Source organism: Nicotiana tomentosiformis, chromosome 11 (assembly GCF_000390325.3).
Source record: "Nicotiana tomentosiformis chromosome 11, ASM39032v3, whole genome shotgun sequence".
Lineage (NCBI taxonomy): Eukaryota > Viridiplantae > Streptophyta > Magnoliopsida > Solanales > Solanaceae > Nicotiana > Nicotiana tomentosiformis.
The window spans coordinates 30,154,658-30,172,163 of record NC_090822.1 but is presented as its reverse complement, the minus strand read 5'-3'; the positions used below and the strand labels follow the sequence as shown (position 1 = coordinate 30,172,163).

Here is a 17,506-nt window from a genome sequence, read left to right as displayed (position 1 = left end):
GATACAATATAGTTCACAATATTGTAAAAGATTGTGAGGATCGGACATGTAGTCCAGACACCTGAAGATGTCATGCCATCTAAATGCAAGGCATAACCTATATGACTCATTTGATTAAGTCTATATGAAGATCCCTGAAGGATTTAAAATGCTTGAAACATATAGTTCAAAGCATCGTGAAATGCATTCAATCAGAGTACAAAGATCTTTGTACGGTTTAAATCAATCTGGGCGCATGTCATATAATCGCCTCATTGAATTGATGAATGAAGGTTATGTAAATGAAGACATTTGTCCATGCATTTTTACAAAGAAAACAACATCATAGTTTGTTATACTTGTTGTTTATGTTAATGGCATAAATACATAGGAACTCCAGAAGAGCTCCAAAGGGAAAAACTTTGTCTTAGTCTGCAAATTGAATATTTAGCAGACGAGATCTTTATCTATCAATTTGTCTATACAGAAAAGATCTTAAAACGCTTTTACATGGACAAAGTGCACCCATTAAGTACACCAAATGGGTGTTCGATCACTTGAAGTGAATAAGGATCTGTTCTGACCTCCAGAAGATGATGAGGAACTCCTTGGTCCTGAAATACTCTATCTTAATGCAATTGGTGCACTTATGTATCTTGTTAATGCTAACAAAGGTGGTGCAGATCATATTGGTTATGTAGATGTAGGTTATTTATCTGATTCACATAAAGTTCAATCTCAAACCGGATACGTGTTTACATATGGAGGTATTGTCATATCATGGCGCTCCACAAAATAATCTATTATTGCTACTTCTTCAAATCATGCTGAGATAATAGTTATTCATGAAGCAAGTAAGGAATACGTATGGTTGAGATTAATAATTTATTTTATTCGAGAAAAATGTGGTTTGGAATATGAGAAAAGACCCACAATTTTATACGAAGGCAATGTTGCATGCATAGCCCAATTGAAGGGAGGATTTATAAAAGGAGATAGAACGAAGCACATTTCACCAAAATTATTCTACACACACGATCTTCAGAAAAATGGTGACATCGATATGCAACAAATCCATTTAAGTGACAATCCAGTAGATTTGTTCACTTTGCCAACTTCAACTTTTGAGAAGATGGTTTACAAGATTGGAATGCAGAGACTCAAATATTTGGAACAAGGTTTTTATCAGGGGGAGTGAAATACACGTTGTATCTTTTTCCCTTACTAAGGTTTTTCCCATAGGGTTTTCCTTATAAGGTTTTTAACGAGACAATTAGTTATGCGTATAACTAAATATGTGTACTCTTTTTCCTTCACTAGGATTTTTTTTTACGGGATTTTTCCTAGTAAGGTTTTAACGAGGCACATTATCTTTTAATGAATATCCAAAGGGGAGTGTTATGAAAATATTATATTGTGGATGTCCATTCATTACTCCGCTATAGATAATCTTTCTGAAGAAGATTATCCATTTAGTACTCTGTTGAAGTTTATCTACAAGCCTCTAATGCAGACAGGTTGCAAGCAACTCAATGAAATGATTTGCAGCAGCTTCTTATTAAACAGGCAGGTTGCAAGCAGCTCATGCAGACAGCTTACAAGCAGCTAAAGAAAAGCCTCGCAGCTGCTTCCTAAAAAGCCTCGCAGCTGCTTCATTTCTTCTATAAATAGAGGAGTTTTCAGTTCATTATGAACATAAGTTTGAAAATTGAATAAAATATCAATCTCCCTCTATACTTGTCTTCAGTTTATTTCTTTTATAGTCTTTATTTTATAATATTTTGCACATTTTCCTCTTTTCTTTAAGTATGGATCTGATGTATTTTGGACAACATGTTGAATAAGTAACTAAAATATCATTCTAATAAGTTATTATTGAATGGTAGTTTTCAAGCACACGATCACATATAGAACACAACTAAATAAGCGTAGCTTCCCAATAATAGAAGCTTATATCATCTTCAATGGCACAATCACTCAACAAACGTCACATAAATTAAAATTCTTATAATCTCAAATATTGAGCAGAAAAGTCCGACAGTTAACAATATCCTCCTAAGTTTAATCGAATATTATGTCTCAAACGCCAAATATGGATAATAATATAACATCACAATTAGTACAGTGGTAGCTACACATGCATTGTTTTCCTTCTACTTCTGTTCTAATCTTTAATATCTTGATGATGGTTCATTCATTTTATCACATCTACATGCCTCTCTATATCTGTGCAAACAGAGGAAGAAAAAAAAAAGGCGAAATCTATTAGTTTACTGGAACAGCAAAAAAAAAAAGATGCTGCTGCAGGAAAAACAAAATGGCTAGAAATATAGCAAACTGAATTTAGAAAGATCAGATTTGGTAATGCACAGGGAAAGGCTATGTTTTGAGTCAAATGAGCTGCCGTTCCTCAGACTATTTATTTTACAATATCAGCCGTTTATAGGCATTTACAGGAGACAAAATTACAGAATACTGCACTCTATAAGTTGACCTTGCTGTATTTAATTTAAGCTCACTTACTGTTAAATATGAGTTTCAATGATGAAAAAATAATATATCACATTTGGTGCAGGATCACAAGGGATAAAACAAAGAAATTAAGATTCCCTATCATTCAAGAATGGACTAAGGAAACAATCTATCAATGGAAGAAAAGGAAAGGAAAAATATCAATGATTAGCTACGAAAAAGGAAGAAGCAGCGGAAATTCGGAAGAAGAATCAATCAATGATTTGATAGATGATTGACAGAAGCTAGTATAGGAAGGTCCCAAAATCAAAGGAGAACAAGAGTGCAAATCTCTACGCTGGAGATTGTTAAAGCCCGAAATTAGGGGATTCATCATTAATCACTCAAGTAACGGGAAGTTCTACCCAACGGAAGGAAAGCTTGTCAAGGCCACAAGTCAAGGAAGATCAACGGAAACCTGACCTTATTCTTGGAAAGAATCAATTTGCGATTTCGTTAAAGGATCAATTCCCTTGGGTTTGTAATCTCTCAAGGCTCGCGTCAACCAAGAGTCAAGAAAGCCCTCACGAAGAATATATACATCTGTTCCAAGCCTGAAGCACATATACTTTGAACGAACCACTATCACTCTTTTTATTCTACTCCAAACAAGCATTACATTTCTTTTTAGATCTGTTATGTAATTAGTGAGAGAAGAAAAAGAGATAAACACTGGTGAGGCATTGTATCAAGAAGTGAAAAGTGATATAAAGACTAAGATGTTGGTGTAAAGCTACACCAACCATCTTGTACTCGAGAAACTTCAAATACTAAAAGAGATCACCCTTGCAACGCAAGGGGGCTAGACGTAGGATTCATATTGAATCCGAAACCAGTATAAAAATCTCGGTGTCCTTATTTCCTGCATTTTATTTTTGTATTATTATTATTCTATTCTTATCTCTAGTCGATTAATTGGTAAACTAGTCAACTACTTAGAGTACTGAAAATAAAAATCGACAATTCACCCCCCTCCTCTTGTACTTTCAATTAGTATCAGAGCTAGTCTCACTCTTTTTGCTTAACAGCTTGTGAAAAAAGATCATGGCAAATCAAGTAACTGTTGGAGCACTCTTTCAAGAAGGAACGTCGCAAGTCAGGCCACCAAATTTCAATGGACAACACTTTTCTTACTGGAAAGTGCAAATGAAAATAACTGCAAAACCTTATGATGTCAAAGTATGGTGCGTTATCAAAAAGGGTAACTATCCACTAACAGCAGCAGCTCAACCACCCGTTGATCCGGAAGATGTAGATGAATACACAAATGAGCAAATGACAGTTGTTCAGGTCAATGCTAAGACACGAAATTTACTCTATAATGCTATAAGTGGAGAAGAGTATGAGAAAATCTCAAATTGTGACACAGCCAAAGAAATGTGGGATAAATTGGAAGTTACTTATGAAGGAACCAGCAAGGTGAAAGAAACTCACATAAACATGTTGGTTCATGATTATGAACTCTTCCAGATGAAAGAAGAAGAATTCATTGAGGAAATATTTGCAAGGTTCAGCAAAATCATTGGTGATCTAAAAGCCTTTGGTAAACCCTACTCAAGTGGTGATCAAGTTCGAAAAATTCTAAGGAGTTTACCTACCACTTGGCAGAAAAAAGTAGTCGCACTCGAATCTCAAGATCTAAACAAACTTTCATATGATGAACTATGAGTAGATCTTATAGCATTCGAGAAAACATATCTCAAGAAAAAAAACCAGGAAGAAAAGAAGAAAACAGTTGCTTTCAAAGCTACAACTGAAAGACCAAAAAATGATATAGATGACGACCCAGAAGCTCTTGAAGAGGAGATTGCCATGGTATCAAGAAACGTGGATAGTTTAATGAGAAGGTATAGAAACACAATAAGGGGAAGGATGTCATCCAGATGAACCAGGTAATATAATGAACAAGACAAGAATGATAGGAAATGCTATGAATGCGGAAGATACGGGCATGTTCAAGCTGAATGTCCTGAACTTAAAAGAAAATCCTCCAGAGGATTCAACAAAAACAAATCTTTTGGAAGCTGGAGTGATGAAAAAAGCTCAGAACATGAAGAAATAGCAAACTTGTGTTTCATGACGATTCTCGATAATGACATGAACGAATACGCTGGATGTTGGACTGATGAAGACACATCAGATGATGAAAGCAAAGAAAATACTGAAAATTGTTTCATGGCATGTGGTGAAACAAGCGAGGTAAGATCATATAAAAGTGATAGATGTAATGAATTGCAGGATATTCTTGATCTCACCCTAAAGGAGTCTCAAAAGATGTTGAATGAATTGAGAAGACTCAATAGGGAAAAGGACTGGGAACTCAAACTTGAAGTATGTGAAATCGAAAGAGATGTACTTCAAGATGAGGTTCAGGAATTGCAAATGCAATTGAATGGCATGCGTAAATCCACCAGTCACAGTTCCGTCAAGTCCAACCAGGCGACTTACAAGTCAATTGGAAAAGGGGCAGCTAGAATTGAATCCACAAAAATATCAATCAATGTGTGTCATTACTGTAATAAAGTTGGATATAATTACTCTTTTTGCAGATTTTGTAAGTCTAATATTTCAGGATGGATTTGGAAACCCAAAGACAAACCTGATTCTAGTAGAACTAACCAGCAAGGACCCAAGCAAGCTTGGGTACCTAAAAGAAAGTAATAATTTTATTTGGTAGGAACACCACAGAAAGAGCCGCAAAGAAAAATGGTACTTAGACAGTGCGTGTTCTAGTCACATGACAGGTGACAAAAACTTGTTAAAAGAAGTTACTAAGATAAATGGAGGAAGTGTCAAATTTGGTGATGATTCAAGAGGAAAGATAGTTGGCACCGACACAGTTCCATTCACTAACAACTGTGAAATTACTGATGTATATCTTGTAGATGGACTCAACTATAATCTCCCGAGTATAAGTCATCTCTGTGATTCAGGGTACAAAGTTAAATTCAAGAAAACATGATGTATTATTGAAGATGAGTCAGGTAAAATTATGCTCCCAGGAAAAAGGTATGGAAATGTTTACATTCTTGATGGAATTGAAAATTTAGATAGTTACATTTGCTTAGAATCTATATCTGATGATCCACTGTTGTGGCATAAGAAACTTAGTCATACAAGCATTCATCTAATTGAGAAACTCTCCAAGCATGATTAGGTATTGGACTTCCTAAACTCAATGTTTCTAGAAATCATGTATGTGATGCATGTCAGATTGGTAAACAAATCATAAACTCCTTCAAAAGCAAAGATATTGTGTCCAGCACCAAGCCCTTATAATTGCTTCACATGGATTTATTTGGACCTGCCAGAACTGCTAGCATTAGAGGAAAACGATATGTTTTTGTTATTGTTGATGACTACTCACGTCTTTCATGGGTGATTTTCTTATCTCATAAAGATGAAGCTTTGAAATACTTTGAGATTTTCTATAAAAGAGTTGAAAGAGAAAAAAGGTATCTCATTACAACCATCCAAAGTGATCATGGAGGAGAATTCGAAAGCAGAGCATTTGAAGATTTATCTAATGATCAAGGATATACTCACAACTTTTTAGCTCTAAGATCATCTCAACAGAATGGAGTAGTTGAGCGAAAAAATCGAACTCTAGAAGATATTTCCAGAACAATGATATTGGAACATTTTCTGCCAAATTATTTTTGGGCAGAAGCAGTAAGCACAACCTGCCACATTCTCAACAAATGTCTTATAAGACCTATCTTGAAGAAAACTCCATATGAATTATGGAAAGGTAAATAACCCAACATAGGCTATTTTCATCCATTTGGCAGTAAGTGTTTTATCCACAATAACGGTAAGGACAATCTTGAAAAATTTGATCCAAGAAGTGATGAAGATATTTTTCTCGGTTATTCCATAAACAGTAGATCTTTTAGAGTTTATGATAAACGTACTTTGTCTATAGAAGAATCAGTACATATCATATTTGATGAAAATAATACTACGACCGAGAAAGTAATTATTAAAAGTGATGAAAACATCAACCAAGAAACATCACATACAAGCAAATCACAAAAGTCGACTGGTAATACAGACACCGTCACAGAGTCGACTAATGAACCAATCAATAATCAACCAGAATCACAGAAGGAGTCAACTACTCATACTATTGCAACACGGCCAAATGAGTGGAAAAGTGAATTGGAATATCCTGAGATGTTTATCATATGAGATCCAAGTGAAGGAATGAAAACCAAGGGAGCTCTCAAGAAAAAGGCAAATGTAGCACTCATCTCTCAAATCGAACCAAAGAAGGTTGAGGAAGCCTTAAAAAACTTCAGCTGGGTACAAGCAATGCAGGAAGAACTCGATCAATTTGATAAAAATCAAGTTGGGAACTGCTACCTAAGCCTGCAAATGCTACCGTAGTTGGAACCAAATGGGTTTTCTGAAATAAGCTAAATCAACATGGAAAGGTTGTGAGAAACAAAGCCAGATTAGTAGCCCAAGGCTACTCACAACAGGAAGGAGTTGACTACGATGAAAACTTCGCTCCAGTAGCTCGACTAGAGTCCATACGAATTCTTCTTGCATATGTATCTTTCAAAAGATTTAGACTTTTCCAAATGGATGTCAAAAGCGCCTTTTTAAATGGCTTTATTGATGAGGAGATATATGTAAAACAACCTCTTGGTTTAGAAGACTCAAAATTTTCATACAAAACAACCTCTTGGTTTAGAAGACTCAAAATTTTCATACCACGTGTATAAGTTAACTAAAGCTCTGTATAGACTCAAACAAGCTCCACGAGCCTTGTACGAAAGACTTAGCTCATTTCTACTTGATCATGGCTTTACAAGAGGTAAAGTAGACACTACATTATTTATCAAAAGATCATTAGGAGGTAATCTTATTATTCAAGTCTATGTTGATGATATTATCTTTGGAAGTGTTAACCCTCTTTTGTGCAAGGAATTCACTAATCTCATGCAAAGTGAGTTTGAAATAAGCATGATGGGAGAGCTTACTTTTTTCCTTGGACTTCAAATTCAACAATCTGAAGAAGGAACTTTTGTGTGCCAGACAAAATATACTAGGCAATTAATTAAAAAGTTTGGCATGAGCAGTGCTAAAACAATTGGTACACCAATGAACCTATCAACAAGTCTCGACAAGGATGAAAAAGGAAATCCAGTTGATGAAATTAAATACTGTGGAATGATTGGCTCTCTGCTTTACCTGCAGTCGACCAGATATTATGTTCAGTATGTGAAAATGTGCCAGGTTTCAATCAGTTCCTAAGGAATCACATCTGACTGCAGTAAAGAGAATAATTTGTTTTCTCATTGGAACTATTTCATATGGACTATGGTACCCATGTTCTAACAATTTTAAGCTTGAAGGTTTTTCAGATATTCATCTTGCAGGTGATAAGGAAGACAGAAAGAGCACTAGTGGAACATGTCAATTACTGGGAAAGGCATTAATATCATGGAACAGTAAGAAATAAGACTCAGTTGTATTATCCATAACCGAGGCAGAATATATTGCCGTTGGATAGTGTTGTGCACAGTTAATATGGATGTCTCATCTACTGGGTGACTATGAACTATTTTTTAAACCTATTCAAATATTTTGTGATAACTCTAGTACTATATGTCTCTCAAAAAATCTTATGCATAATTCTAGGGCTAAGAATATAGATATTAAACATCATTTCATTAGAGATCATGTCCTTAAAGCAAGCAAGCAAGCAAGCAAAACAACCCAGTAAAATCCCACTAATGGGGTCTGGGGAGGGTAGTGTATACGCAGACCTTACCCCTACCCGAAGGAGTAGAGAGGTTGTTTCCGAAAGACCCTCGGCTCAAAAAAATAAAAAGACAAAATGACAAAATGACATAAAGGAAACAATATTAGTATCACAACAACAATCATAGGATAAATAGGAACACCATGAAATCCAGAAGAAAGATGCAAAGCAAAGAGAGACAATATTAGTAAATATTAGTATCACCACGACAATCATAAGAAAAATAGAAACACCATGAAATCTAGAAGAAAGATGCAAAGCAAAAGCGATAGCTAGTAAATAGGACATGCACTGAAAAGCGAAATAGTAAGCCACAACATTGCCAATAGCTATCTTAGACAAAAACCCTACATGGCTAGTCCCACAATGGTACGAAGTAAGGCACGACTCAACTACCTCCTAACCTACAACCCTAATGCTCGACCTCCACATCTTCCTATCAAGTGTCATGTCCTCGAAAATCTGGAGCCTCGCCATATCCTACCTGATCATCTCTCCCCAATACTTTTTAGGTCACCCTCTACCTCTTCTCGTGCAATCCACAACCAGCTGCTCACACCTCCGTATCGGAGCATCTGGGCTTCTCCTCTGAACATGTCCGAACCATCTAAACCTCGCTTCCCGCATCTTGTCATCAATAGGAGCCACATGTACCTTCTCCCGGATATCATCATTCCTAATCTTATCTATCCTAGTGTGCCCGCACATCTACCGCAACATCCTCATTTCTGCTACTTTCATCTTCTGGATATGTGAGTTCTTAACGGGCCAACACTCAGCCCCATACATCATGGCTGGTCTAACCACCGCTTTATAAAACTTAACTTTGAGTATCGGTGGCACTCTCTTGTCACACAGGACTCCAGATGCTAACCTCCACTTCATCCATCCTACCCCAATACGGTGTGTGACATCCTCGTCGATCTCCCCTTCCCCCTAGATAATCGAACCAAGGTACTTGAAGCTGCCTCTACTCAGGATGACCTTCGAATCAAGCCTCACATCCACGCCCTCTTCCCCTGGCTCAGCGCTGAACTTACACTTCAGGTATTCCGTCTTCGTCCTGCTCAGCTTGGAACCCTTAGACTCAAGAGCCTGTCTCCAAACCTCCAGCCTCTCGTTAACACCGACTTGCGACTCATCAATCAGAACTATGGATAGAGATCATGTCCTTAAAGGAGGTATAGAATTATCATTTGTTGGCACCACTGATCAATTAGCAGACATTTTCACTAAGCCTTTATGTGAAGATAGATTTTGCTCTCTAAGAGAACTACTTGGTATTATTTCGCTTGATCATAAAAATTAGGACCTATGTGTTAATTTTAATTCTTGCGTATCTAATATTTTCAGTTTTATTTTTTTTGTAAGTATGCATTAATTAAGCTCCTTTGATTTCCCTCTCTTTTCCAATTAGTCGCAACTTTCAAGAAAGGAAAATCAATCATCATGACCCTTCACTAACACCTTTTCCTTTCCTGTACTCAACCGTCAAAACCTTTTCTTTTTAGCCCTCTGAACCATCCTCTATTGTCTTAGTTGTTCTTATCTCTCATAAACCCTTCTTCAAAATATTCCAATGGCTAGACACTCCAAGAATCCATCTACCTCCACAAGAAAAAGTACTCGTTCTAAAGGAAAACCCTCTTCTCAGCCTCCAAAATAAGTAGACCTAAGGTCTGACCACTCAGAAGGGTTTGCCTTTTCTCAGGTAAAACCATTTGGTCACTCTTACCTAATAGGATAAAAAGCTCTTGGCAAAAGGCCCATGTAAGACCCCCTTGAATCTTTTACCCCCAAGAAATCCAAAGTAGACCTCTCGAGTTTTCTAGAGTCCGCCCTCAGTTTCTAGGATACCTCAAATAGGGATTTCTTTGTTGCTCTTAGACACAAGCCCATTGCTCACGGCAGAGTAATCGATCTTGATGACATGGAGGCCATCAATTGTAAGGTAAAGAATTTGTTTGTTTTTCAATGATGGTCTAAATTCCTCTCTGTACCCCCTCCCAAAGTTTATGATCCTTTAGTGAGGATGTTCTATGCCAATCGTCATTCTAGTAAGCCTGCTAAGTTAGAATTCCTAGTTCTAGGAAAACGCATTGTCCTTGATTGTTCCATGTTTGACTTAATTTTTCAGTGTAAGTACTTTGGTTTTCCCAAGCTTTTCAAAACTACTTTGCCTGATGACTTTGAAATCTCTTTTAATCAAGCAAAGCGCTTTATAGCTGAGTGTCCATACGATTTCCTTCCTAACCAGTTAGGTCCCAATTATGTTAGCTTCGAAACCCGAGTTCTGGCCCACATTAACTATCCTTCTTCCTTGCACTGGCTCGTTCTCCACCTTCTATCAATGAGACACCATTCTTGCATACTATCTTGTGACCAAACTTAAGGTTAAACTATTCAATTCTCATAGGTCATAAACTTCATGATTGAAAGTGTTGATGACCCCACCAGTCTACCCTATGGCATGTCTATCACTCACATCTTGGAAGCCTACAACATCTCTATCTCAGAATACCCCTTTATTTCTGTTTAAAAGTCCTACAACTTTAGAGCCTTTGCTAGTATGGGGTATGTGTGTGTTAAGGATTCCTGGGTGAAGAAACGGGAGGGTGAAGTAAAAAATGTTCAGCCTAATTCTAAGATCAAATCCTCTATTTCCTATCATAGTGTAAGTGATCCTGATCTTGTAGAAAAATTGACTACTATTGACAATAAGTTGACCATCATCAAGGACCTTCTTGCTGCAACTAAATTAATGGTTGGGGACATCCATGCCATCTCCAAAGAGACTGGGTCCGATGTTTCAAAGATAAGGGTCAAAATTCTCAAATTTGCAGAAAGCGCAGTCAAAGCCTTCAAGGAAGTACATGACATGATTGATGGGGTGACAGTTTCAGCTAATGCCAGCTTTGAGCGTCTAAATGGGCGATTTGCAACACTTTCACTTATTTCTTGTGTCATTAGTTGTGGATGTTTCAGACAATCTTTTTCCATTTTGCTGTTTTGAATTGGATAACCAGTTGCTGGATATGTTTTTTACTTTTACTAAACTCTGCATGCCTATAATTTGCAAATATTTGCCTATGATGTGCCTGTCTCTGCTTAATTTTAACTGTATATATGTATGTTCCCTCTTTGCTGATGACAAAAAAGGGGAGAAAAGATAGTCATACATTGCAGGACAAATAGTAGCACTTGTTGAGGGGGAGTCGACTAAAGCATATGTAGCACCTATTGATGGGAAGTCGACTGAAGTACATGCAACACTTATTGGGAGGGAGTCGACTACAACAGAGCAAGCCTATAGGGAAGTAAACTGTTTTTTATATATATTATTTTTGTCATCATCAAAGAGGGGGAGATTGTTAAATATGAGTTTCAATGATAAAAAAAATAATATATCACTTTTGGTGCAGGATCACAAGGGATAAAACAAAGAAATAAATATTTCATATCATTCAAGCATGGACTAAGAAAACAATCTATCAACGGAAGAAAAGGAAAGGAAAAATATCAATGATTTGCTACGAAAAAGGAAGAAGCAGCGGAAATCCGGAAGAAGAATCAATCAATGATTTGATAGATGATTGACAGAACTAATATAGGAAGGTCCCAAAATCAAAGGAGAACAAGAGTGCAAATCTCAACGCTGGAGATCGTTAAAGCCCGAAATCAGGGCATTCATCATCAATCACTCAAGTAACGGAAAGATCTGCCCAACGGAAGGAAAGCTTGTCAAGGCCACAAGTCAAGGAAAATCAACGGAGACCTGACCTTATTCTTGGAAAGAATCAATTTGCGATTCTGTTAAAGGATCAATTCATTTGAGTTTGTAATCTCTTGACTAGCGTCAATCAAGAGTCAAGAAGGCCCTCACGAAGTATATATACATATGTTCCATGATTGAAGTAGATATACTTTGAACGAAGCATTATCACTCTTTTTATTCTACTCCATACAAGCATTGTATTTTTTTTAAGATCTATTGTATAATTAGTAAGAGAAGAAAGGAGATAAACACTGGTGAGACATTGTATCAAGGAGGGAAAAGTGACATAGAGACTAAGCTGTTGGTGTAAAGCTACATCAACCATCTTGTACTCGAGAAACTTTAAATACTAAAAGAGATCACCCTTGCAAACCAAGGGGACTGGACGTAGGATTCACATTGAATCCGAACCAGTATAAAAATCCTAGTGTCCTTATTTCCTGCACTTTATTTCTACTTTATTATTATTCTGTTCTTATCTCTAGTCGACTAATTGGTAAACTAGTCAACTACTTAGAGTACTAAAAATAAAAATCGACAATTCACCCCCCTCCTCTTATACTTTCACTTAGTTGTATAAAAGTATATAAAGATGTATAAGCACAATAGTGAAAATTTTAGTGATACACTATGTATATAGGTGTAGTAGTTGAAGAAGAAGAAGAAGAGGAGAGGAAGAAGAATAAAAAATGTGAGAAATCTACCAAATACTAGTAAATAATGTATCAACCTTGTATAAAATAATATATAAGGGGTGTTTATACACTATTGTACGTTACAATATTATATACTATTATACAAATGAATCCTACTAATGGAGCTTCACAGGTTCTTCTTCTGTGGGCATCTTTTGAAATTCAACTCAAATCTAACTTAAATCTGCTCCAAATTACTTCAAATTTGAGTTTTGAAATCCCCTTGATGATCCCAATCAATTGGGACAATACTCAATCTAAACAACTAGCAAAATCGAAAAATCTAATTTCTGAAATTGAATCTTCGAACGACCTTTAATGATGACTCCAAAAGAAAAATTCTCTTACGTAGTATTTTTTCTTCTCATATAAAAAATGATTATCAACTTTGAATCTGGAAGGAGAATAGAACAATAAATATAATGGTAGAGAAATTTTAGGGTGCAAAATCGTGAAAGAGGAAGAAGAAGAAGAAGAAGAACAAAGAAAAGAAAAAAAACAATTAAATGGGGTAGTCTAACTGGTGAAAAGTAATTTTTAAATTATGTACAATATGGACCATATCAGATTACGGCTTCAAAAGTGGGTCATCTTTTGATGCACTATTGGGCCAAGTTCCTAAGAGCTTAATTCCACCATTACAACAACCAGCAAAACAGAATTATAGGACTACTTACTAGACGCTTGTTAATAAAAAACTAATGTCCTAGATATTAGGTAGACAAACTGAAAGTATGGGGGGGGGGGGGGGATGAATTGCCTATTTAAAAATTGTACAGTAAGCAGTTGACTAGTTTACCAATTAGTCGACTAAAAATAAGAACATGATAATAGTAATGCAGAAATAAAGTGCAGGAATTAAAGACACCAGGATTTTATACTAGTTCGGATTCAATGTGAATTCTACTCCAGTCCCCTTGGGTTCAAGGGTGTTCTCTTTCAGTGATCGAAGTGTCCTGAGTACAGATTGGTTGATGTAGCTTTACACCAACAATTTGATCTTTATGTCACTTTTCTCCTCTTGATACAATGCCTCAACAGTGTTTATCTCTTTTTTTTCTCTCACTAATTACACAACATATCTATAAGAACTACAATGCTTGTTTGGAGTAGAACAGAAAGAGTGAAAATGGTTCGTTCAAAGTATGTCTTCTTTAAGTCTGGAACATATGTATATATACACTTTATGAGGCCTTCTTGATTCTTGAATGATGTGAATCTTGAGAGATTGCAAACCCAAGGAAATTGATCATAGATTGATTCTTCCCAAGAATAAGGTCAAGTTTACGTTGATCTTCCTTGATTTATGATCTTGACGAGCTTTTCATCTGCTAGGCATATCTCTTCGTTACTTGAGGCATATCCACTAGATCCCTTGATTTCTGGCTTTAATGATCTTCATTGCATCCTTTTGTGATCTTGTTTCCCTTTGATTTGGGACCTTCTAGTAATAGCTTCTGTCAATCATTTCATAGAATCACTGATTGATTCTTCTTCCGAATTTTTGCTGCTCCTTCCTTTTTCATCACTAATCATTGATTCTTTTCCTTGTGTTGCTTTTATATCTCCTGCTAATAGATTTTTTACCCCTCAACAGGTGCTGCATATACTTCAGTCGACTTCCCCTCAACAGGAGTTACCAATAGTCCTGCAATGTACAACTTCTTTCTCCCCCTTTTTGACATCAGCAAAGAGGGAATATACATACATAGCAAATAAAGTAGAGGCATACACATCATAGGCAAACATTATACGCATGCAGAGTTTAGCAAAAGTAAATAAAAGTAGATATCGATTGGTTATCCAGTCCAAAACAACAAAAAATATTTTAAACTTCCACAACTAACGACGTAAGAAATAAGTAAGAGTGTTGAAAATCGCCTCCTTCAAACGTTCAAAGCTGGTATTGGTTGAAACTGTCACCCAATCAATTATGTCATGTACTTTCTGAAAGCTTTGACTGCATTCTCTCCAAGTTTGAAAATTTTAATCCTCATTTTTGAAACATCAGACCCAGTCTCCTTGGGTATCGCATGGATGTCCCCAACAATGGATTGTGTTGCAGCAAGAAGGTCCTTGATGATGGTCAGCTTGTTGTCAGTGGTAGTCAGTTTCTCCGTAAGCTCAGGATCATTTACACTATGATGGGAAATAGAAGCTTTGATCTTGGAATCAGGCTGAACGTTCTTGACTTCACCTTCCTGTTTCTTCACCCAAGAACCCCTAACACACATATACCCCATACTGGAGAAAGCTCTAGAGTTGTAGAATTTTGAAATAGAGACAAAAAGGTATTCTTAGATAGAGATATTGTGGGCTTCCAAAATATGGGTGATAGTCATATCATAGGAAAAACTGGTGGGATCATCTTCACTCTCAATCATTAAATTTATGACCCAAAAAGATAGTTTAACTTTGAGTTTGGTCACAAGACAGTAGACAAGAAAGGTATCTCGTTAAGAGAAGGTGGAGAATAATCCAGTACGAGGAATAAGAGTGGTTGCAATAATGTGGGCCAGAACTCATATTTCAAAACTAACATCACTAGGACCTAGCCAGTTAGGAAGGAAATCAGATGAACAATCAGCAATACAACATTTTGTGTGATCAAAAGAAATTTCAAAATCATCAGGCCAAGTATTCTTGAAAATCATAGGAAAACCAGAGCACTTACATTGAAAGATTGTGTCAAACATGGCACAATCAAGAATAATGCATTTACCTAACACTAGGGATTCCAACTTATTAGGCTTGCTAGGGCAAAGATTTGCATACAACATTCTCACTAAAGGTTCATAGACTTTGGGAGGGTACAGAGAGGAATTTAGACCATCCTTGAAAAATAAACAGATCATTTACCTTATAATTAAAGGCCTACATATCGTCAAGATCGACTACTCTGCCATGAGCAATGGGCTTGCTTTTCAGAGCAACAAAGAAATCACTATTTGGGGTATCCCAGAAATTGAGGTCGGATTCTAGAGAATTTGGGAGGTCTACTTTGTATTTCTTGGGGGTAAGAGATTCATTGGGATCTTCCATAGGCCTTTTTCAAAGGCCCTTTTCTCCTATTTGGTGAGAATGGTCAGATACTTCTGCTTGAGAAGAGGCAAACTCTTCTGTGTGGTCAGACCCTAGGTCTACTTATTGTGGGGGCTGAGAAGAGGGTTTTCCCTTGGAACGAGTACTTTTTTTTGTGGAGGCAGATGGATTCTTGGAGTGTTTAGCCATGGAAAAGTTTTGAGAAGCAGTTTGAAGGATTTTTTAGAAGGGTTTCTTAGTGATGGAAATAATAAAGACAGAGAAGAGTGGTTCAGAGGATTAAGAGGATGGGATTTTGACGGTTGAGTGCAGGAAAGGAAAGGGTGTCAGTCAAGATGATTGATTTCCCTTCTTGAAAGTTGCGGCTGATGGGAAAAGAGAGGGAAATCAGAGGTGCTAAATTAATGCGTACTTACAAAAAAAAAATTAAAAACATCAGGCGCACAAGAATTAAAATCAACACAGAGGTCCTAATCTTTATGATCAAGGGAAATAATCCCAAGTCGTTCTCTTAGAGAGCAAAATCTATCTTCAAGTAAAGGCTTAGTGAAAATGTCTGCAAATTAATCAGTAATGCCAACAATTGATAATTATATATCTCCTTGAGGACATGATCTCTAATGAAATAATGTTTGATGTCTATATGCTTAGCCTTAGAATGATGCACAGGATTCTTTGAGAGACATATAGCACTCGAGTTATCACAAAATATTTGAATAGGTTTGAAAATAGTTGCATAGTCACCCAGCTGATGAGACATCCATAGTAACTGTGCATAGCATTGTCCAATGGCAATACATTCTGCCTCTATTGTGGATAATGCAACTGAGCCTTGTTTCTTACTGTTCCATGATATTAATGCCTTTCCCAATAATTGACATGTTCCACTAGTGCTTTTTGTGTCTTCCTTATCACATGCTCAGCATCTGAAAAACATTCTAATTTAAAATTGTTAGAGCGTGGATACCATAGTCCATAATAAATAGTTCTGATGAGATAACAAATTATTCTCTTTACTGCAGTCAGATGCGACTCCTTAGGAGCTGACTGAAACCTGGCATATTTACATACATTAAACATAATATCTGGTCGACTGGCAGTTAAATAAAGCAAAGAGCCAATCATTCCACAATATTTGGTTTTGTCGACCAGATTTCCCTTTTCATCCTTGTCAGGACTTGTTAACGGGCTCATTAGTGTACCAATTGCTTTAGCACTACTCATACCAAACTTTTGAATTAGCTCTTTTGTATATTTCGTATGGCACACAAATAATCCTTCTTCAGATTGTTGTATTTTAAGTCCAAGGAAAAACATAAGCTCTCCCATCATGCTCATTTCAAACTCACTTTGCATAAGACTAGCAAATTCTTTGCATAAAAGAAGGTTAGCACTACCAAAGATAATATCACCAATATAAACTTGAATAATAAGATTACCTTCTGATGATCTTTTGATAAATAGTGTAGTATCTACTTTACCTCTTATAAACCCATGATCAAGTAGAAATGAACTAAGCCTTTCATACCAGGCTTATGGAGCTTGTTTGAGTCCATACAGAGCTTTAGTAAACTTATACACATGGTAAGGGAATTTTGAGTCTTCAAAACCAGGATATTTTTTAACATATACCTCCGCATCAATAAAGTCATTTAAAAAGGCACTTTTGACATCCATCTGAAAAAGTCTAAACTGTTTGAAGGATGCATATGCAAGAAGAATCTGTATAGA

General features: G+C 36.5%; 2 protein-coding genes across 2 annotated transcripts; both read left to right on the top strand.

Annotated features, from left to right (window-relative positions):
* The first annotated feature begins 124 nt into the window (after positions 1–124).
* LOC138901201 (uncharacterized) lies at positions 125–3,221 on the top strand. The gene is made up of 4 exons (XM_070188945.1): positions 125–272; positions 371–511; positions 570–746; positions 3,139–3,221. The coding sequence occupies exons 1-4, from the start codon at positions 125–127 to the stop codon at positions 3,219–3,221; spliced, it is 549 nt and encodes a 182-aa protein (XP_070045046.1).
* A 313-nt stretch (positions 3,222–3,534) lies between these two features.
* Positions 3,535–5,647, top strand: LOC138901200 (uncharacterized). Its single transcript, XM_070188944.1, has 6 exons — positions 3,535–4,033; positions 4,163–4,337; positions 4,485–4,891; positions 5,040–5,147; positions 5,235–5,399; positions 5,493–5,647. Exons 1-6 carry the CDS (start codon positions 3,535–3,537, stop codon positions 5,645–5,647), a joined length of 1,509 nt encoding a protein of 502 aa, XP_070045045.1.
* The last annotated feature ends 11,859 nt before the right edge of the window (positions 5,648–17,506 follow it).